We start from the raw sequence: 22,260 nt of genomic DNA, 5'->3' as shown, positions 1-22,260 counted from the left end.
CAAACGCTTAACTACTCTGCCACTGCAAAAACCAGTTAAATTTAAATTTACATATTTTACATTGACCCTCTTTACAGTTGGTGGCCTCGTACATATTGACACAGTCTCGCTTGACATTGCCTGTTATATGTTCACCTCAGATCAAGAGGGTGAAAAGCACGAGAAACCTCGGACATAGAAAGAGGAAGTAAGAAGGACTTAATGCACTTTTAGTCAGTAGTCACTTGAAGTCAGTAGAGACAGTACACATATTTTTTGTAGTTTTTTTTTTTTTTTTTTGTGATTAGAGATGGATACCTATTATTAAAGTTTATTGTTACCCGCTGTGATGCGGACGTTCTTTATATTCTAGAGGATCTATAGTATTTTGTGACCGATGAGATGCGGATGTCATTATATTTCAAATTTGATCATATTTGTGTAACTACTAAGAAGTTGCAGCATATTGTTATTATTGAATAAACGTCACTTTTGTCTGCTATAGTTTCATAAAAGTCAATCTATACTATTTATGTTTGCTACGTGTGAAGTGTAGCTCCAGGATGCACGTACCCAGCATTCTACAGCATTCGCGACACATTGATAGTAATGCACGATTCTACATCACAGTGACCAGCAACACACATATACATGACATTTTGATGACCAGTCCTAATAATATAACATTAATACTCGTCAAACCAACGTTTCCACATATACACACACACTCATGTTACACAGATTAGTTTGTGATAGGTCTATCTGTTTATAAATGCTGTTAAGCTTTAATTCATCAATCACTAACAGAGTTTACAACACTACGGTAACTAAAAGAATATCCTATTTTACTATCCGGCCATATCCGGCTCCGGCCGAATATAAAAAAGTGCTATCCGGTGCACCTCTACCATAAACGATAGCTTAGTGGCTAACAAGTTGGCCTTTCATCCGTTGGTCGATGTCACTGTTGAGGCCTATTATAACAATGGACCTCATTCACCAATCGTAAACAAACAACATTTAGCCACGTGATAATAATGATAAAACAATGAAAAAAAACGTATCACGTGACAGCCTTTATGGATTGTTTAATATGTTTTCGATTGATGAATGAGGTCCATTGGAATGGATGGGAAAACCATAATCCGAAGATTATGCTAGACACAGAAGAAACTTTAATAATCAGAATTGCATTGCCGGGCTTAGCCGGTGGTGGTTAAAGATATTATTACACAATTCTAAGAACCCTCACCTCTAAAACATAAGGCAGTCCTGGTTTAAAATGTCTGTCCGATCGGGTGAACCTGATGACGTACAAGTGGTCGGCAAAGACCACGCTGGTGTCGTCTGCTTTTTCGACGTGACCGGAAGCCGTCTCCGTCACGGCCGCTTGCACGTGGAGCTTGCCGCCGTTAGGGAACCAGACGGACTGGACCGGAAGCCTGAGGTCGTCGACGGTGATCCCACACTCCACGAAGCCAGTATCATTCAGCTGTAAAGAAAGCAGGTCTATGGTAGACAACTTGTATAAGTCTATCCTTATAAATAACATTCACATCAAAAAATCTTATGGTAATGAATTTAATGATGTGCATATCACGCGCCATTTTCAATTATTAGAAATCATCACCTAGCTAGCTTTTTGGTGTACTCGATGTGCAGGACAAAAGAACTGTTGCTATGCTTTTTTTTTTTAATTCATAGTTTTTGTTTGAACTTTTAGCACAACAGAATCCTATTTTATAAGCACTTCCTTTTTAAAAAAAAAATAGTTGGCAGCCTTCAGTTCAGTACGGCGTCCTTGACATTGTTTAGCTTATCGTGAACATTCTCCACTAGTTAACATCACATATGTATATATATAGATATCAGACCAGGACTAGGAGTATTTCTACATTTAGAAAGAAAAGCTCTACATTTTTATATTTAAAAAAAAATGGTGCATGTTAAATGGAAAGTATTTTTTCGTTTTGTGAATAATAAACAACAGGTGCAAGATGTTCCTTGTCTATATAGTGTATTTTTTGTATTCAAATGGCGGAAGAAATACTTGCTCCTAATTCTCTTATGTTAACAAGCAGAATAAAAAAAAATCCTTTATAAAAAAATAAACAAGGCGTATTCAAAGGGGAAGAACTTTGCCCTTAAAACTATATTTATTAATATTGTGCAAGTAATTTATCTTATTCAATAAAGAAAATGAGTCATTACCAATAATTAATCGACTGATTTGTAGAATTTTTTGTGTTGATTCATGTTATGTTAGGTACATTAACTAATTGTTTAGAGTATCAACTTGATCAGAGAATGCCTGAGAGAACAATGGCGTTAACAATTATTTAGGGGACTAAACCCAACAAATTTAGCCATATCTGTGAGTACTGGAGGGAAGGATTATTTTCCCTTGTTGGTATCAAACCGAATAATTAATAATCAACAATAAATAATAATTTTTTAAATTGATTTCTTTGTTTATGCCAATGAATGATTTAGTGACGTTTTAACTTGATCCGAGAATGGGTGTCGGAGAAATAACCTGTACATATTTTTAACCAGACAGACAGAGTGAATTGATATAAACTTTGTGAAAAATACAGGAGAGAGAGAGAGAGAGAGAGAGAGATAGAGGGGACCTGTGGGTAGGATAAGAATCATTACGGTTCAAATATTGTAAGTTTTATCTTTCGTCTCGAGCATGCTTTTTTTTTTTATCTGTAAACATGTATCCTGTGTGTGTATATTTGTATCCTAGATAGCACTAGCCTAGTACTTACCAATTAGTGTTTTTTTTGGGGGCGGGGGTGTAGTAGTACATAAAATAATTGAATGGGATGAGAACTAATTCACGCTTTCATTTTGAAATCTAAATGTTCGTGAAGATACCGGCATTCTTTGTATACGAATGAAGTAGAACTTTAAGATTTCAACTAACAAGTGAAGTTGGGGTTATACAGTTAAATCTGTAAATCAAGTGAGAGTTATAGAGTAGGCCCTAATATCAACAAATTAAGTGGGACTTAGAGTTAAATCAACTAAAGTGGGAGTTAGAGTGTTAAACCAACAAATTAAGTGAGACATAGAGTTAAATCAACTCATCAAGTAGGAGTTAAAAGTTTCAATCAATTAGTTTGAAGGACCTCTGCGCTTGCTGCCTTACTTTCTTACATCTGCCTTACATTGTGGCCTAGTCAACATACCTGTAGATTTCTCTGTTTACCAACGGTAAAGACATGCCCATGCCAAAGGAGTCCATAGGTCACCGTCACGTGACCTCTGACAGGCTTTCCGTACATGTATCTGCAAGGTAAATAGAGACACGTATATAATACATTGAGGAAAACATTGGACTGGGCCGTTAGAGAATCAGAATCCATAATACATTGAATACAAATTTTAAGAGCAGATTTAAGCTGTGTTCTTCAAGTAACTACCATTTTGAATTTCAGGATTCTGAGGGCGCCCCTGAGTCCAGCCAACTCTTATGGGTGCATGACTATAGTTAGGGAAAGTAAAGGCGGTTGCTCGTTGTGCTGGCCACATGACACCCTGCTCGTTAACCGTTGGCCAAAGAAACAAATGATCTTAGCATCATCTGCCCTATTGCTCGCAAGGTCTGAAAGGGGGAACTTTACTTTTACAAGTAACGAGAAAGAAAGAGAGAGAGAGAGAGAGAGACAAAGTTAGTTGGCCGTCTTCAGATAGTAGAATTTCTCATATTTATCTCATCGAAGTCTTCTTCTTGTTGCTGAGAACTTTGTGTGAGATGGGACACTGGACATAAAACGTAAAAGAGACAGAGAGAAATCATAAATATTAATGTATGATAGGGAAAGAGAGAGAGAGTATTCGGATTAAATCTATTACATTATTATGGAAAATCGTATATGCTGCTATTGCATTGTAGACATTGTAAAAGATCTTGTTATAAATGGTAATAGGAGGGCATGCGGTCTTTTTATAGTCTCTTTGTTTATAACGGTTCTTACTGCACTTCCAAGCGAGCCTTTCACGGCGGTACATCAGTAAATTTGAGTGTCGGCGCACCGGGCATTCACCCTAACGCCCATAAAGTCATTCCGCCCCTGGTCAAGAACCCTGTGTACTTACTTTGCTCCAACAGCTAAATGGAAATGAGTTTCGTTGGGCAAGATGACCTTCCTGGAGTCTGGGATGTGAAAACTGACAGAGATTGTAGGGAGAACTGGAAGGAAACAACAAAGTTATTGGGTAAACATGAACAATGACATGGACTGGGACTAGATACAATAATATAATTGCATCGTGCTCTTAACCGCTAATCGTCTATTTTATCTAGAGTTCGTCCATCGTGGTTCGATGATGACCACTCTAGGGGACTGAGGGCTTTGCAATCGGGTTTTGTGCCTCCTCGTGTGGGTGATGAGAACAATGTGAGCTCGAAATTTCGGCCGAACACTGGGCAGGTTAATCCAGCTGGAGCTACTGTCATCTTTTATTGACACATTAATAAACGAGAGGCTAAGTACGCTTGAACTTGGCTTGTCTTGGCTACCTATAAAAGGGGCTCAAGGTTCGACATCGGACTCGAGCAGAGTTGTGTTTACTGAGCACGTAAAGGCAGCACGGAAAAACCTTCTCACAGATACCCCCTACTACTGGTCCACAAATGTGATTGGACCAAAGCGCTCTGAGCATGCTATAAGCATGAAAGTGGCGCTATATAAAAGCTAGAACATGAAAAAAAAAAGACAAAGAGCAGATTTGAAGATAAACCTACGGAACAAAAAAAAACAATTACTTCTTTAGACAGCTTCACCTTCACCTTTAGCTTATAGAGAGAATTTTTGCTCTGAATAATTAATGAATGTTAGATTAAAGAAATATATTATGAAGACTCTTAAGAGCAAATTAAAGTACTCCACATGCTAGGACCAATGAGTACAAATGCATGCTGCTTCTTCCCTAGTGCTATTAGAGCATGAAAGGGGTTGCCTGAGTCAGCCAGGAAAACCAATGACTTGTTGGTTAACATGCAGGACTAGATTGACCTAGGAACACGCGTAGAATGTAATCGCCTCTTTGAAAGTAGCTTCTGTATTTTATAAGATAATAAATCTCGTTGTGGCATAATTCTGACCTGCCCTCGCCAATACAGATATGAAGCATCCATCATATTTATAAAAGCATGTCAAACTAATGGGTCTAGTTTAATCTACGTGATGCACAGTGTCAAGCATTATGAGTTTTTTGCCGTTGTGCAATGCAGGAGGGCGTGAAACGAAAAAATATATTATCATTTTAACAGCATGGTTTCTGTCCAGGGATTATGCAAGAGAATACTTGAAACTTCAAGCCTTCACTCAAATGGAGTTTGATGGTGATGAAGATCTTGTCAAATTCAGAATGGGGTAAAGAATGTATCATTACAGGAGTTTTATTTCAATTTTAAATTGTATTTTCCTTATAAAATGATTCCTTAAAGCTATGTAGATTAGACAACTTTCCAATTTTCTTTTAACGCCATGTGAGAATTCAGACTTCTATTTTTGGCTGAATCTTAAGTGTGGAGCGTATAGAATGACATGGTAGTCACGGTCTAGGGCAGTGATGGGCAAACTTTTTTTTAAATAGCGGGCCAAAAACTTATAGGACAAATTTTGACAGGCCAAATCTTTTTTTCTATTCAAAAAATAGGCTACTGAAATTTAATATTAGATTTAGCCTTTTAATTTCAAAATTTAACTAAAGCGATGCATAGAGATACCATAACAATTGTCATAATTTGGTTCAAATTGGGACGTAGGTATTCTTAAGAGTGGACTGAGGTGTTCACCAGTGAATCTATTTCTGACAAAGCTTAGTATATGTATCATTACTAAAAAAGTAGCATTCTAAGTACCCTAAACAGATGGAAAAAAAACTGGGTTTCACCAGAAAATTGCCTCTAGATAATTCCTAAGTTTGTTTTCCTTCACATCGGTCAGTGAAGTTATCCTCAAGGAACAGCTGATTGGCAAAAAGAAAAAATTGCTTGAAAGATTCATTTGTAGTTTTTCAGTTCCCAAATTTTCTCTCGAAGACGCGTCCTGCACTAAATCATGTTACTTCTTGTAGTCAAGAAAACTAGAGTGTTCCTATTGTATGAAATTAGGTCACTCTTACATTGTTTGTGTGTAAGGCACGGGAACGAAACGCATTTACAAGCATTACAAGCCATTAAACATTGAGGACTGTTTTGAGTCCTACAGAGAATGTAGGTCCCGGATACGCTTTTCTGCCTCAACGTGGCACTCGGGTGGAAACGATCATTTGAGGAAGTGATATGGCTAAATGAATAGCAAAACAAAACTCCTGTGGGTGTGTCCAATGGAATGCGAGAGCTTTCCCATTGCACGGTGCGGAGTTGAAAGAGAGCTTTCTCAAGGTTTCTCAAAGGACCATTACACTAATGGCGAGTCATGCACGGCTAGCTTGGTACAACATAGGATAATGGCGGAGGTTCCCGGGATACATGCATTCTAGTCCATGCGCCCGGGGTGCCAGATATATTGGAAATAGCAATGCTTTACATAGGCATTGACTTGGATCTCTTCCAGACAGAACAACAGATTGTTCAAGCAGGCTTACACATCTAAAGCTCGAAGAGCCTTCGGCTCAACTCTTTTGACAATCAAACGGCTAATTCATAAGCATTAGAAAAAAATGTTTATAAATGCATGCATGCTCTGTCATAGATTTTGTTTGGATATTTATGTCTCTTATAAATACTACGAGTTGTGCAATAACATAGTCATACTTTCGTTCATATTTATCTAGCGGGACCTAAGCTTACTCATCATTGAAGCTAACTGCAGTGGCGTAGCTAGGTATTGGCCCTCATTTCGGGGGCCCTGGTGGGGGGGCTTGACCTCTTTCGGGGCCCCTGCATTTAGCGTAATAATTAACGTAAAAACAACACTCCATTGGGAGAACCCCTCAAGTGGGGCCCCGAGAGAAGTTTCAAATTCTCCCCCTCCTTCCCCCACCCTAGCTTCGCCTCTGGCTGTGATGCTAATGTGATTGTTATCTTCTTATTCTCCAATTCAAATCTAGATGTCAAAATATTTTGTCACTAATTTAATTTCATAATCCTTTTTATTATCCAGACATTTAACTTAGCAAAGTTGACTCATACATTCTTAACAAATTCTACAGAAAAAAAGTTGCTTTCTTAGTAACATATTATACGCTACAAAATATCTTGCTTATGTGGCAGTTTTATGAGAATTACATTTTTTTAATAAACATTTTGCTGGCCTAATAATTCTTTTTTTTTTTGGGGGGGGGAGGGGTATTTTCTTTTCTCATCGGTCAAGGATCATTGAGCTTGAATGTGGGACAAATTGAACCTTTTCGGTCGAGGGCCAGATTTGAACCGCCCGCGGGCCGTAGTTTGCCTATCACTGGTCTAGGTGAAAAGACGTCCAAAAAGGGAGTTGATCGTATATATATTCAAAGCTGCTTTGAAGAAACCTGTTGTAAAGATCTGCTCGTGAGCTGTGTGACATTTTATAGCTACTGTCTTGTATCTTTCTCAAAGAAAAGTATATCTGCTCCATTAGCTACTGTCTTGTCTGTTGACACAGGTCTATCCCAGCTGGTTAGGTGGTTGGTTGTTTCGAAAACCTCCTGTTCAAATCCCCGACTCGAGCTTAGTTCTTCCATATTTCTATCCCACACCACAGGCCACAAAAGAGATTGGCCCAAAGCGCACTGAGCATGAAAGATGAGTTATATAAAAGTGTTAAAAAAGAGTAAACTTGATGTCAGTGTCGGGCCATTCATGTACGCCACTTTTCCTACTTCATTGTGAGTAAACTTGATGTCAGTGTCGGGCCATTCATGTACGCCACTTTTCCTACTTCATTGTGAGTAAACTTGATGTCAGTGCCGGGCCTTTCATGTACGCCACTTTTCCTACTTCATTGTGAGTAAACTTGATGTCAGTGTCGGGCCATTCATGTACGCCACTTTTCCTACTTCATTGTGAGTAAACTTGATGTCAGTGCCGGGCCTTTCATGTACGCCACTTTTCCTACTTCATTGTGAGTAAACTTGATGTCAGTGTCGGGCCATTCATGTACGCCACTTTTCCTACTTCATTGTGAGTAAACTTGATGTCAGTGTCGGGCCATTCATGTACGCCACTTTTCTTACTTCATTGTGAGTAAACTTGATGTCAGTGTCGCGGGCCATTCAAGTACGCCACTTTTCCTACTTCATTGTGAGTAAACTTGATGTCAGTGTCGCGGGCCATTCATGTACGCCACTTTTCCTACTTCATTGTGAGTAAACTTGATGTCAGTGTCGGGCCATTCATGTACGCCACTTTTCTTACTTCATTGTGAGTAAACTTGATGTCAGTGTCGCGGGCCATTCAAGTACGCCACTTTTCCTACTTCATTGTGAGTAAACTTGATGTCAGTGTCGCGGGCCATTCAAGTACGCCACTTTTCCTACTTCATTGTGAGTAAACTTGATGTCAGTGTCGGGCCATTCATGTACGCCACTTTTCCTACTTCATTGTGAGTAAACTTGATGTCAGTGTCGGGCCATTCATGTACGCCACTTTTCCTACTTCATTGTGAGTAAACTTGATGTCAGTGTCGGGCCATTCATGTACGCCACTTTTCTTACTTCATTGTGAGTAAACTTGATGTCAGTGTCGCGGGCCATTCATGTACGCCACTTTTCCTACTTCATTGTGAGTAAACTTGATGTCAGTGTCGGGCCATTCATGTACGCCACTTTTCCTACTTCATTGTGAGTAAACTTGATGTCAGTGTCGGGCCATTCATGTACGCCACTTTTCCTACTTCATTGTGAGTAAACTTGATGTCAGTGTCGGGCCATTCATGTACGCCACTTTTCCTACTTCATTGTGAGTAAACTTGATGTCAGTGTCGGGCCATTCAAGTACGCCACTTTTCCTACTTCATTGTGAGTAAACTTGATGTCAGTGTCGGGCCATTCATGTACGCCACTTTTCCTACTTCATTGTGAGTAAACTTGATGTCAGTGTCGGGCCATTCATGTACGCCACTTTTCCTACTTCATTGTGAGTAAACTTGATGTCAGTGTCGGGCCATTCATGTACGCCACTTTTCCTACTTCATTGTGAGTAAACTTGATGTCAGTGTCGGGCCATTCAAGTACGCCACTTTTCTTACTTCATTGTGAGTAAACTTGATGTCAGTGTCGGGCCATTCATGTACGCCACTTTTCCTACTTCATTGTGAGTAAACTTGATGTCAGTGTCGGGCCATTCATGTACGCCACTTTTCCTACTTCATTGTGAGTAAACTTGATGTCAGTGTCGGGCCATTCATGTACGCCACTTTTCCTACTTCATTGTGAGTAAACTTGATGTCAGTGTCGGGCCATTCATGTACGCCACTTTTCCTACTTCATTGTGAGTAAACTTGATGTCAGTGTCGGGCCATTCATGTACGCCACTTTTCCTACTTCATTGTGAGTAAACTTGATGTCAGTGTCGGGCCATTCATGTACGCCACTTTTCCTACTTCATTGTGAGTAAACTTGATGTCAGTGTCGGGCCATTCATGTACGCCACTTTTCCTACTTCATTGTGAGTAAACTTGATGTCAGTGTCGGGCCATTCAAGTACGCCACTTTTCCTACTTCATTGTGAGTAAACTTGATGTCAGTGTCGGGCCATTCATGTACGCCACTTTTCCTACTTCATTGTGAGTAAACTTGATGTCAGTGTCGGGCCATTCATGTACGCCACTTTTCCTACTTCATTGTGAGTAAACTTGATGTCAGTGTCGGGCCATTCATGTACGCCACTTTTCCTACTTCATTGTGAGTAAACTTGATGTCAGTGTCGGGCCATTCAAGTACGCCACTTTTCCTACTTCATTGTGAGTAAACTTGATGTCAGTGTCGGGCCATTCAAGTACGCCACTTTTCCTACTTCATTGTGAGTAAACTTGATGTCAGTGTCGGGCCATTCAAGTACGCCACTTTTCCTACTTCATTGTGAGTAAACTTGATGTCAGTGTCGGGCCATTCATGTACGCCACTTTTCCTACTTCATTGTGAGTAAACTTGATGTCAGTGTCGGGCCATTCATGTACGCCACTTTTCCTACTTCATTGTGAGTAAACTTGATGTCAGTGTCGGGCCATTCATGTACGCCACTTTTCTTACTTCATTGTGAGTAAACTTGATGTCAGTGTCGGGCCATTCATGTACGCCACTTTTCCTACTTCATTGTGAGTAAACTTGATGTCAGTGTCGGGCCATTCAAGTACGCCACTTTTCCTACTTCATTGTGAGTAAACTTGATGTCAGTGTCGGGCCATTCAAGTACGCCACTTTTCCTACTTCATTGTGAGTAAACTTGATGTCAGTGTCGGGCCATTCATGTACGCCACTTTTCCTACTTCATTGTGAGTAAACTTGATGTCAGTGTCGGGCCATTCATGTACGCCACTTTTCCTACTTCATTGTGAGTAAACTTGATGTCAGTGTCGGGCCATTCATGTACGCCACTTTTCCTACTTCATTGTGAGTAAACTTGATGTCAGTGTCGGGCCTTTCATGTACGCCACTTTTCCTACTTCATTGTGAGTAAACTTGATGTCAGTGTCGGGCCATTCATGTACGCCACTTTTCCTACTTCATTGTGAGTAAACTTGATGTCAGTGTCGGGCCTTTCATGTACGCCACTTTTCCTACTTCATTGTGAGTAAACTTGATGTCAGTGTCGGGCCTTTCATGTACGCCACTTTTCCTACTTCATTGTGAGTAAACTTGATGTCAGTGTCGGGCCTTTCATGTACGCCACTTTTCCTACTTCATTGTGAGTAAACTTGATGTCAGTGTCGGGCCATTCATGTACGCCACTTTTCCTACTTCATTGTGAGTAAACTTGATGTCAGTGTCGGGCCATTCATGTACGCCACTTTTCCTACTTCATTGTGAGTAAACTTGATGTCAGTGTCGGGCCATTCATGTACGCCACTTTTCCTACTTCATTGTGAGTAAACTTGATGTCAGTGTCGGGCCATTCATGTACGCCACTTTTCCTACTTCATTGTGAGTAAACTTGATGTCAGTGTCGGGCCATTCATGTACGCCACTTTTCCTACTTCATTGTGAGTAAACTTGATGTCAGTGTCGGGCCATTCATGTACGCCACTTTTCTTACTTCATTGTGAGTAAACTTGATGTCAGTGTCGGGCCATTCATGTACGTCACTTTTCTTACTTCATTGTGAGTAAACTTGATGTCAGTGTCGGGCCATTCATGTACGCCACTTTTCCTACTTCATTGTGAGTAAACTTGATGTCAGTGTCGGGCCATTCATGTACGCCACTTTTCCTACTTCATTGTGAGTAAACTTGATGTCAGTGTCGGGCCATTCATGTACGCCACTTTTCCTACTTCATTGTGAGTAAACTTGATGTCAGTGTCGGGCCATTCATGTACGCCACTTTTCTTACTTCATTGTGAGTAAACTTGATGTCAGTGTCGGGCCATTCATGTACGCCACTTTTCCTACTTCATTGTGAGTAAACTTGATGTCAGTGTCGGGCCATTCATGTACGCCACTTTTCTTACTTCATTGTGAGTAAACTTGATGTCAGTGTCGGGCCATTCAAGTACGCCACTTTTCCTACTTCATTGTGAGTAAACTTGATGTCAGTGTCGGGCCATTCAAGTACGCCACTTTTCCTACTTCATTGTGAGTAAACTTGATGTCAGTGTCGGGCCATTCAAGTACGCCACTTTTCCTACTTCATTGTGAGTAAACTTGATGTCAGTGTCGGGCCATTCAAGTACGCCACTTTTCTTACTTCATTGTGAGTAAACTTGATGTCAGTGTCGGGCCATTCAAGTACGCCACTTTTCCTACTTCATTGTGAGTAAACTTGATGTCAGTGTCGGGCCATTCAAGTACGCCACTTTTCCTACTTCATTGTGAGTAAACTTGATGTCAGTGTCGGGCCATTCAAGTACGCCACTTTTCCTACTTCATTGTGAGTAAACTTGATGTCAGTGTCGGGCCATTCAAGTACGCCACTTTTCCTACTTCATTGTGAGTAAACTTGATGTCAGTGTCGGGCCATTCATGTACGCCACTTTTCTTACTTCATTGTGAGTAAACTTGATGTCAGTGTCGGGCCATTCAAGTACGCCACTTTTCTTACTTCATTGTGAGTAAACTTGATGTCAGTGTCGGGCCATTCATGTACGCCACTTTTCTTACTTCATTGTGAGTAAACTTGATGTCAGTGTCGGGCCATTCATGTACGCCACTTTTCCTACTTCATTGTGAGTAAACTTGATGTCAGTGTCGGGCCATTCAAGTACGCCACTTTTCCTACTTCATTGTGAGTAAACTTGATGTCAGTGTCGGGCCATTCAAGTACGCCACTTTTCCTACTTCATTGTGAGTAAACTTGATGTCAGTGTCGGGCCATTCAAGTACGCCACTTTTCCTACTTCATTGTGAGTAAACTTGATGTCAGTGTCGGGCCATTCAAGTACGCCACTTTTCTTATTTTCATTGTGAGTAAACTGACGACCACCAGAATGTATTTGAAATTCTGTCCACTAATTGTAGAAATAATACCTGTTAGATGACTTGTTAGATGACCTGTTAGATGACTTGAGCATTGAAAACAAAAAACAAAACAAAACAAAAAACAAATAATAAAAGACGGAGATAAAGTAAAATTTTAAGGAATTCCATTTATGAATTTTTTTAAGGACCTAAAATAGAAGCATTTTCAGGAGTCTTACCGTATTCCTTGACCTCAAATCTGACAGCGCTAGTTGTCCTGAGCTGAAATTAGAATTAGATTCTCTATAACATGTGTGCATCAATAACATATTCATTTTTTACAAGCCTCGGTCAACTAAATATTAGAGGACTTTAGGAACAAATAAGCCAAGATCAATGAAAGATTAGAGGACTTTATGAACAAACAAGCCTATATCATTGTCTACGTGCAATTGTTGATATATCAGTGTCTACGTTTACTTAGTGTTTTATCCTTGTCTACGTTTACTTAGTGTTTTATCCTTGTCTACGTTCACACGTTGATGTATCCTTGTCCACTTTCATAAAGTGCTCTATCCTTGTCTAAGTTCACGTCGTCAGATTTTATTATTAGTTCATATATATATATTTAGAATTTGAGATGCTGAGTGTGTAGAGACGATTACAATCGCTATGGAGTTACATTTTCAAAATAATTGAAACAGCTGCTACTTGCAGGGTTACTGCGTGAAACTCATTACCAGTACGTTTTATCTCAAAGCAAATATAGAGGAACGCAAAAGAGATTATATCTTTGCACAGCTTAATTCTTTTATTAACTGTAATGGGCGTGTGAGTATAAAACTGTTAGTATGACGTAATTCATTAAACAAGCTGAGCGTTGTTAAGAGACCACGAGTCCATGTTGACTTCAGTGCATGAAAGAGTGGTTCAGACAAGACGTCCTGACACAAACGGACTCACAAGACGTATGGAGAAGACGTACTAACGTGACATTCTGACAAGACAGAGACGTAGAGACAAGGCTACCTAGGTCACCTTACCCCGTTGATGAATTTCGCCGTCACTGTCCAGTTGCCATACACAGGGTTTTCTGGGATTTTCATCACATCTTTTAGGATGAGATCTTTGGAGTCGATGACCTTCCGGCTTATGGTCATTCCGTCAGGGTTCTTTTAAAAAGAAATATGTAAGTGGTTCAGAAATAAACTGTATAAATTAAAAGCGTAACGTACAATACACGGAAACAGTAATTATCAAACTGTGTTGCGCGGAACACTATGCCTAAATAGGTGTTCCACGAACTACTGGAATAACAAACTAGCTGACCACCACGTGACTTAATCTCTAAAAAAAATAAGTAAAAGTCTTCCGCTAAATACTCAGAATGTGCGGAGTGTTCCGCTAAATACTCAGAATGTGCGAAGCGTTCCGCTAAATACTCAGAATGTGCGGAGTGTTCCGCTAAATACTCAGAATGTGCGAAGCGTTCCTCTAAATACTCAGAATGTGCGAAGCGTTCCGCTAAATACTCAGAATGTGCGGAGTGTTCCGCTAAATACTCAGACTGTGCGGAGTGTTCCGCTAAATACTCAGAATGTGCGAAGCGTTCCGCTAAATACTCAGAATGTGCGAAGTGTTCAGTTAAGGAAAAAGTTTGGGAAACAATGCTGACTAAAAAATCATCAATTTATAGGTTTAAGAAAGTTTATTATTCGGAGTGGATCGACGGTGCAAAGATGACGTAATTGAGCTGGTGTCTCTTATTAACAGACACGACAGACTAACATATGGAAGCGTGTATGACGTAATTTATCTTCTGTTTTAAAACCTCTGTAATCTATAAGATAAGATCGGATACGTATCATATTTAACCCGATTTGATTCAGATCCGTTACAATTCAGATCCAATTTAAACTGATCCCTTTTCGGATACGATTATATTCAATTTGATTGAGATTCAATCCAATTTGATTTGTTTAGATCCTATCAGACCTCATCCGATCCAACCCGAATAAAATGATTAATCCTAGACCACCATCAGTTTCCTAAAGTAGGGATAGGTTTATGTAATACTTGTTATGGACTTCTTTGGTAAAGTTTAGGGAATACACAAATATCACTCAGCTTAAGAAATACCTACACGTTATATGTTCTAACTGACCTGGATGTCCACTTGTAGTGGCCAGCTCGCTGGCCGGAAATGTTCGTTTAAAGTCATCACACGGGTAAAAACTGAAAATAAAAAACAATTTCCTTTAGATTCTGTAAAATCCAAGGTTCTGTCATCTTCTAGAGTCAGTTATTCTCTAGATTTTGTCTTCCTCTAGGTTATGTCATGCTCTAGATTCTATCTTTTTCTAGGTTCTGTCATGCTCTAGGTTATGTCATCCATAAACTTTCTGTCAACTTCTAGATTCTGTAAAACTCAAGGTTTTGTTGTACTATACATTACGTTATCCTCTGGCTTCTGTCACCCTTTAAATTCTGTCGTTCGGCGCATTGGGCGGCAAGCTGTCTCCACAAAAATAATCTGTCACTTGCAATGTATGAAGCCTCTTCCCACCTGTTGTCTAGTGCTCTGATGTCCTCATTGAAAGTGTGGAGCCACGTTATACGAGGACGACCCTGTTTGCGCTTTCCTCGTAGTGGCCTCTATGTCATCGCAACTCTTGGTATGCGTTATTTATTTTGTCGGAGAATACGTGCCGCAAACTTCATGCAACGCTCTGTAAAAATCTAGCTAAGTGGTCGACTCCCAGTTCGGCATACGATTTTCTTGTTTGAGACCCGATCTCTATAGCAGACTCCTAAAATCAGTCTTAGCCATCTTTATTAAGCAACATTTAGTGTTTGCTCAATTTTGGCAGATGACTTCCATGTCTCGTATGAATATGTTGCTGTTGCGATGATGATTGTGTCAAGTAGGTGTAAATTATGTCATCCTTTAAATTCTGTCATCCTCTAGGTTTTTCCATCCACTGCACTGCCACTTAGTTAACTTCTTATTTCTACAGTTATCTTGGAACCCTACAAGCAGAGAGTGCAGGGATCCACATGCTCGTGACTTGTATGTGTATGACACGTCCATTGCTGTTAACAGCTAGGTTTTCGTAGAAGACTTTTTTCATGAGAGGACTTGAGCCTGATGGTAATGATCTCAAAACATTGAAACGTAATTGATATTGGCAGACTGAGTTTGTAAAAAGAAATGGCTGATTTAAGCAGCGGCGTAGCTAGGATGGGGGGAGAATTTGAACATCCATCTAGGACTCCACTTGTTTTTTACATTAAATATTAAATATTACGCAAAATGGAGGGGCCCCCCACGATGTCAAGCCCTCGGGCCCCCAAATGATGGCAAATTTCTAGCTACGCCACTGGATTAAATTATATTTTTTAAGAAATCGTCTTTCAACAAAATTGAGTAAAAGTCTTAATGTCCCTAACAGGGCCTATAACTCAGAGTCGTACATATTAAAGTCTAACTAAATGAGCTTGATTAAACCTACTACTAACATACCCGACTGGTCCGGTGTGTAAACCGGTTTGTCAGTCTGGATAAATATATAACCGGGACTCTCGTTGACCAAGATGACAGCCTCCTTCTGAAAGTGAGGCTCATGGTCAACTGTCATGACGATGACATTGACAAAAAGTGGGGGCTGGGCGTTCTGCGGAAGGTCACCCACTGTCATCAACACCCTGGCCATTACACTTTCTCCTGAAATGAAAGAGAATTCATAACACAGATACATATCAGTATAAATATAACTCAATTACCTGCCCTCCTCTAAAATACGTAACATCTACTCCATCGCATAACAAAGAATCAATGCCACACTCGTTAGAAAGAGTTTTCTATTCTATTTTTATTACAATACCTCTAGTCAAATCACTCCTACGCGAAACCTGGATCTAGGAACCTGGATCCAGGTACATATACATGTACAGCTATTAAACCCACACAGATATTAACAATAAATTCATATAGAAAAATGCATCAATTAAAACCCACATTGTAATGTATATCTATAAATCCACAAAGAAATGTAAGTACATCTAAAAGACCCACTCAAACATGACCTTCGACACAGACATAGCATCTACTAAACCTACCCAGATATGTACATCTACTAAACCTACCCAGATATGTACATCTACTAAACCTACCCAGATATGTACATCTACTAAACATACCCAGATATGTACATCTACTAAACCTACCCAGATATGTACATCTACTAAACCTACCCAGATATGTACATCTACTAAACCCACACAGATATGTACATCTACTAAACCCACACAGATATGTACATCTACTAAACCCACCCAGATATGTACATCTACTAAACCTACCCAGATATGTACATCTACTAAACCCATCCAGATATGTACATCTACTAAACCCACCCAGATATGTACATCTACTAAACCCATCCAGATATTTACATCTACTAAACCCATCCAGATATGTACATCTACTAAACCTACCCAGACATGTACATCTACTAAACCCATCCAGATATGTACGTCTACTAAACCAACACAGATATGTACATCTACTAAACCCACCCAGATATGTACATCTACTAAACCCACACAGACATGTACATCTACTAAACCCAGACAGACATGTACATCTACTAAACCCACTTAGACATGCACAATCTAATAAATTCATCCAGACGAAAATGTGCCTTGGGTACTGGGTAGGTTTATTAGATGCATATGTCTGGGTATGTATGGATAGGTCAATTAGATCATTCAGTTGTATCTCTCAAGTAAGTTGTACTCCTTTACCTAAATCAAGTGCAGCCTCTCTAATGATTAAATAATATTTCCTTTGTTTACACTTTCAAAGTCCACCCTTACCTTGGGGTACTGTGACCGTTGTTTCTGAGAAATTCCTCTTCCTCTCCGGGTAATCCGTCAAGTAGATCTTGAATGTAACGTCGCCCTCCGCTTCAAGGGACGTCACGCTGAACACCTCCTCAGTCTCTAGGCGCAGAACGCTCGGCAGAAGTACAAAGTGGTGAGAACTGTGGGAGGAAACATATTTGTAAACAATTTGTTTTCCCTATCTTTTCAATCTCTTGTTTAAAAGAAAAGTTTGTAAACAAATAAAAAATAAAAGCACTAATATTATTTGAACCCTGTACAAAAATGAGATATGCATACCCTAAACACGTAGATTATCAATAATCTAGGACAGTAGTGTTGAAGATAGGATGCTTGAGTGATTTTTTTTTAAATAATGAAATATATAACTTGAATATCTTATCTTATCGTATCTTATCTTATATAATAAATATATATAATAAAAGAAGATGATTACGTCCTACGAGTCATGCATTTTAACCAATGACCTAAAGTCTGCCAAGTCACTGGTTTTCCAGGATAGCTCAGGCAACCCTTCCATGCTCTAATAGTACTAGGGAAGAAGGAGCTTTTGTACAAATTTGTCCTAGCATATTAAATGGTATGTTGCAATTCATCTTTTAGTGTTTATGAGTATTTTATTAAATGTTGTTTTTGTATTTCAAGATTTTGGTTCAGTGTTTTATGAATAATTTCCACTTTACTTTTGAGTCTTCTATCCTGAAGGCTTTCTAAATTTAGTGATTTTACTAAAGGTGTTACTCTAGCCAAATGTGATTATTCGTTTGTTAATCTGACTGCTCTGTTTTGTGTCTGTTCGTACTTTGTGATTATTTGTCATCATTGTTAATACATGTTCGTCCTGTACCTTTAATAATAAATACTAGTGACAAGCCAGATGCCACAACGAGTGGGGGGCAGCTAGACAGAAAGGACCAAACAATCTTGGCACAATTCCGCACTGGACACTCTCCGATAGGAGTCTGCTTCGCTAGGATCTGAGAGAATCACAAAGAAGACGAAACCGTAGATCACATCCTCTACGACTGCAGGGTGCTCAGAAACACTATCCTAGATACGACTAAAGTTGAAACAGAGCTGGTGCATGCGGGGGTCTCGCCTTGTATGGAGTCAAGCGAACAGAACACTGCCAGATACCTGGACCGTGCTGTAATGGATTAATCGCCGTACAGAGCCTTAGTGCATGGAGGCTTACAAATGGTGCAACACTAGTTCAATAATACATATAGGTCCACAGAAGAGTTGACTCTAACAGGGAAGCATGTCCTTACCATTGTCTCAGGTAGAAATCTGATTTATTATATATTCCTGAAATAATCAAAATCTTTATTGCACATTTCTTTTGTGGATGAGACAGAATCTATACTATACATACAATTATATAGTATATCGTATAATAAAATTTATTATAAAAAGCCAGGGGTTTCCTAGATTATCACAAGAACGTCCCCAACGCCAAAACGTCATGTACCGACATACAGTAGAGCCTCAGCCATATCAAGCTTTGATATCACTTGTGGGAGCTGAAAGCGCTCTTAAAGACCCTAACTGATTAAAAGGGGGAGGGGGGGGGGTAAATGTTTTTTGGGTTGTTTTTTTTTTTTCATGATGGTGAAAGTTTCTGAAAAACTGGTATATTATAAAACCGTTTTCAGAGCCTACAAAAGAAAATATGATCTGTTGATGTTAAGTAATGTAAGTTCTCCTTTCAGACCTTGCGATCTATAGGGCAGATGATGTAAAGATCATATGTTTCTGTGGCTCACGGTTGAAGAGAGTGTCATGTGGCCAGCACAACGACCAACCGCTTTTACTTTTCCCCAGCTAATGTAAGGTACACATTAGAGCTGGGTGGACTCAGATGCGCCCAAAAATCCCGAAATTAAATACCCCATAATTCAAACCCGTTACCCGGGAACACCCCCCCCCCCCGGTTCGGAAGCCGAGCGCTTTACCCCTCAGCCAGTGCGGCTCTCTGATGTTATGTATGTAGCTGATTTTATAAATCTTTTAACTATTGATAGAAAAAAAAAACGAAATTATAAAGTGATAGGAATATATTAACATCCATTTTACAATGATTTGATGTAGGTAACTAGCTCACTGCATTACGGTTCAATAAAAAGAACAAAGTAACGATAGTTTTAATTTAATTTATTATTTTTTTAACGAATTTTTTAGGAGGGTGAAGGTACTTGAGCTAATTACTCCGACACCGATTCTAGTGACGCCGCTGGGTATGAACAAAGTGAAAACAGTACAATAACTAAAATATTTTGTATTTAAATCGATTACAACTTTATGAACCCGGTGGAGGTCTATAGTTTCTCCTTCTATTAATTTAATTGTATTGCATCACTATTTCAACGAGGCTTTCCAAGTGGTTTCCGCACAATTATGTTCTTCTATAACCAGTCCAATGTATTATTTCTAAACAAGACGGTGCTCACCTCTTTGTGGAATGCTAAAGAAAGATGTGTGTCAACTGATGTAATCTCCACTAACCCATGTCCGAAATGTTAGCCAAATTCAATTTTTAGATGAATATATTTTGAAAGATTTATAACGGTCAAACAATAGTTTTACACTGTTTGGCCTATTAGGTCGTTTTTTTTCTCCCAAAGATAGAACATAAACTGTCAAATTTATAGGAACATCATTACAGCCGTTTTTGAAATGTCCGTTCAGTTTTCTATTTCCACGCAGACTTTTACTTTTTGAGTCTCTGATGAGTTTGCAAAGCTAATAGGAGTCATTGTAATAATGTAAAATAAAAGATAATCTACACACAATTAAAAACACTAAGCCACATGTCCGGACCTCATTAAGACAGACTTTCTTAACGATTGGGGGTGTGGCTGTCGGAACAGAACCCCCATGTTTCAGCAAGGACTACCTGTAAATCCGCAGGTGTCAGTCAGTAGGTTACCTTGCCCAAGACTATCCAGAGACTGCTCATTAAGCTTTATTCCTGGCTACAGTCTCCAGGTAACAATCGCTCGGGGTTAAAAAAAACAACAAAACACATACACGAAATGAAGCCAGAATTTTAACGTTGTGAATCTGTGTCCAGACGTTCATGTCTCGAGTGCAGTATGTCTTTCAGTAGCCTTCCGTATCTCTATATAATAGGATGAGTGATATAAATAGAGATCTATAGAGATTAATTTAATGACAGATTATTGAAATGGAAATATGTAAATTAACTCTTTCTTTCCTAACTGAAGATACCAACGTTGCTTTGATTCATTAAATTAAATTAATTTTTGGTTTTATAAACTTTAATTTGTGTTTATATAAATAGAGCATGCATTGTTCTATAATTATATTCCTAACATAACATTTCCTGATTACTTACAAAAGAAATTTTAATTTAAGTTTAATCATAACAGGCAGGGGTGGACTGGGTGTCAAAATCAGCCTGGGCATTTCTATACAATCCAGCCCACAAATTCTATATCATATGATGGGCATCCATTTCTAGTTCTTCCTGGCCTCAAAATCATTATGTTTGATAATGTATCGATACGCATGCATAAAGTCAACTCTATATCTAAAAGAAATATAGGCGTTATGTTACTTTTTAATCGCTAGGTATGTAGGCCTTAAGCCTTAAAAGAATGAAGACTACTAGGAGCACTGTCTACGAATGAAGGCTATTACATTATTTTGGAAAATGTGTTCAATTAAAATAGTATTACACTCTAGAGTCTGTGAAAGGTTCGTTTTTAAACACGACGCTCAGGGGGCCTTTTTATAAGAGATTATTATAAAAGCTTTAACAATTACATATGTGCCATAGTGACATCGCTGCGGCCATTTCGGTGGCCATACCGGCCCATTTGGGTAACTGCCCACTGGGCATTTGCCCAAATGCCCAAATGTCCGCATCTGATAACAGGGCAGAGAAACACAAATGAGCAAAATGAATTATTCCACCGGAACATAGAAAATAACTACGGAGTGAAAGAGTTAATGTTTTGATATTTTTAAGCTTTCTTTTTTTTGGAGGAGAGACTGAAGATGAAACTTTTGTTAAAGATTGTATGCAATTTAACGAAACGTTGGTTGTTATGTTTTTCGTGTTTCGGACCGATTATCATAGATCATGGCACAAATTTCGGGATCGCTAGGGTGCCACTGAGTCCAGCCAGCTCTAACGAAAACCTGACATCAGTTGGGTAGAAGTAAAGGAGGTTGGTCGTTATGCTAGTCACATGACACCCTCGTTAACCGTGGGCCACAGAAACAGGGGCCCATCGAAGACAGGAGTAGACGGCAAACTGAGAACATAATCAAGCCCAGGTAGACAAGGATTTGTCTGTGATGGATGTAACAAAATGAGTAGGTCACTGGTTGGTCCGTATAGCCACGTTAAATACTGCACTACTTCTTAAAATATTCAAATAGAGTGGTCAAGTTGTAAAGTGCTTGGATTCCGAAACAAGATGTCCCGAGTTTGAATCCTGTTGAACCCTGTCGTCATCTTTGAGTTTGAGTTTTTTGCACATCGGCACAATTTAGGCCATGTCGTGCCCGTAATCTTTCAAGGATTACTCTCCCTTCATATCACCAGAGCTAAATTCCATACAGTTAAATCATTAAAAACAAGGTCTATTCACAGTTAAAATAGTAAAGTTAGTAAAAATTTAACAATTTAGTAAAAATCTTTTGTAAGTATCATATGTTCACAATTTCACAAATCATATCTTCGTAGACAACCCCACCTCCTGGACAAAGTCCAGTACCTTCCCCAGGGTCGACACAATCGAACAATGTTTTTAAGTTGTGCGCCTCGGCATCTTTAGGGCGTCTCCTAGTTC

General features: G+C 39.3%; 1 protein-coding gene across 1 annotated transcript in view; it reads right to left on the bottom strand.

Annotated features, from left to right (window-relative positions):
• LOC106056350 (A.superbus venom factor 1-like) overlaps nucleotides 1-22,260 on the bottom strand; it is a 117,097-nt gene that overhangs the window by 75,554 nt on the left and 19,283 nt on the right. The window contains exons 2-9 of the mRNA XM_056040057.1: nucleotides 17,411-17,577; nucleotides 16,056-16,256; nucleotides 14,697-14,767; nucleotides 13,576-13,704; nucleotides 12,772-12,814; nucleotides 4,087-4,180; nucleotides 3,177-3,276; nucleotides 1,232-1,471 (exon numbers count right to left, since the gene is read on the bottom strand). Of these exons, the coding sequence (XP_055896032.1) occupies nucleotides 1,232-1,471; nucleotides 3,177-3,276; nucleotides 4,087-4,180; nucleotides 12,772-12,814; nucleotides 13,576-13,704; nucleotides 14,697-14,767; nucleotides 16,056-16,256; nucleotides 17,411-17,577 (1,045 nt within the window). The remainder of the gene's footprint in view (nucleotides 1-1,231; nucleotides 1,472-3,176; nucleotides 3,277-4,086; nucleotides 4,181-12,771; nucleotides 12,815-13,575; nucleotides 13,705-14,696; nucleotides 14,768-16,055; nucleotides 16,257-17,410; nucleotides 17,578-22,260) is intronic.

This window comes from Biomphalaria glabrata, chromosome 9 (genome assembly GCF_947242115.1).
Source record: "Biomphalaria glabrata chromosome 9, xgBioGlab47.1, whole genome shotgun sequence".
In the NCBI taxonomy this organism is placed as follows: Eukaryota; Metazoa; Mollusca; class Gastropoda; family Planorbidae; genus Biomphalaria; species Biomphalaria glabrata.
Note: the sequence above shows the minus strand (reverse complement) of the source record. Positions and strands in the feature narration are given on the sequence as shown.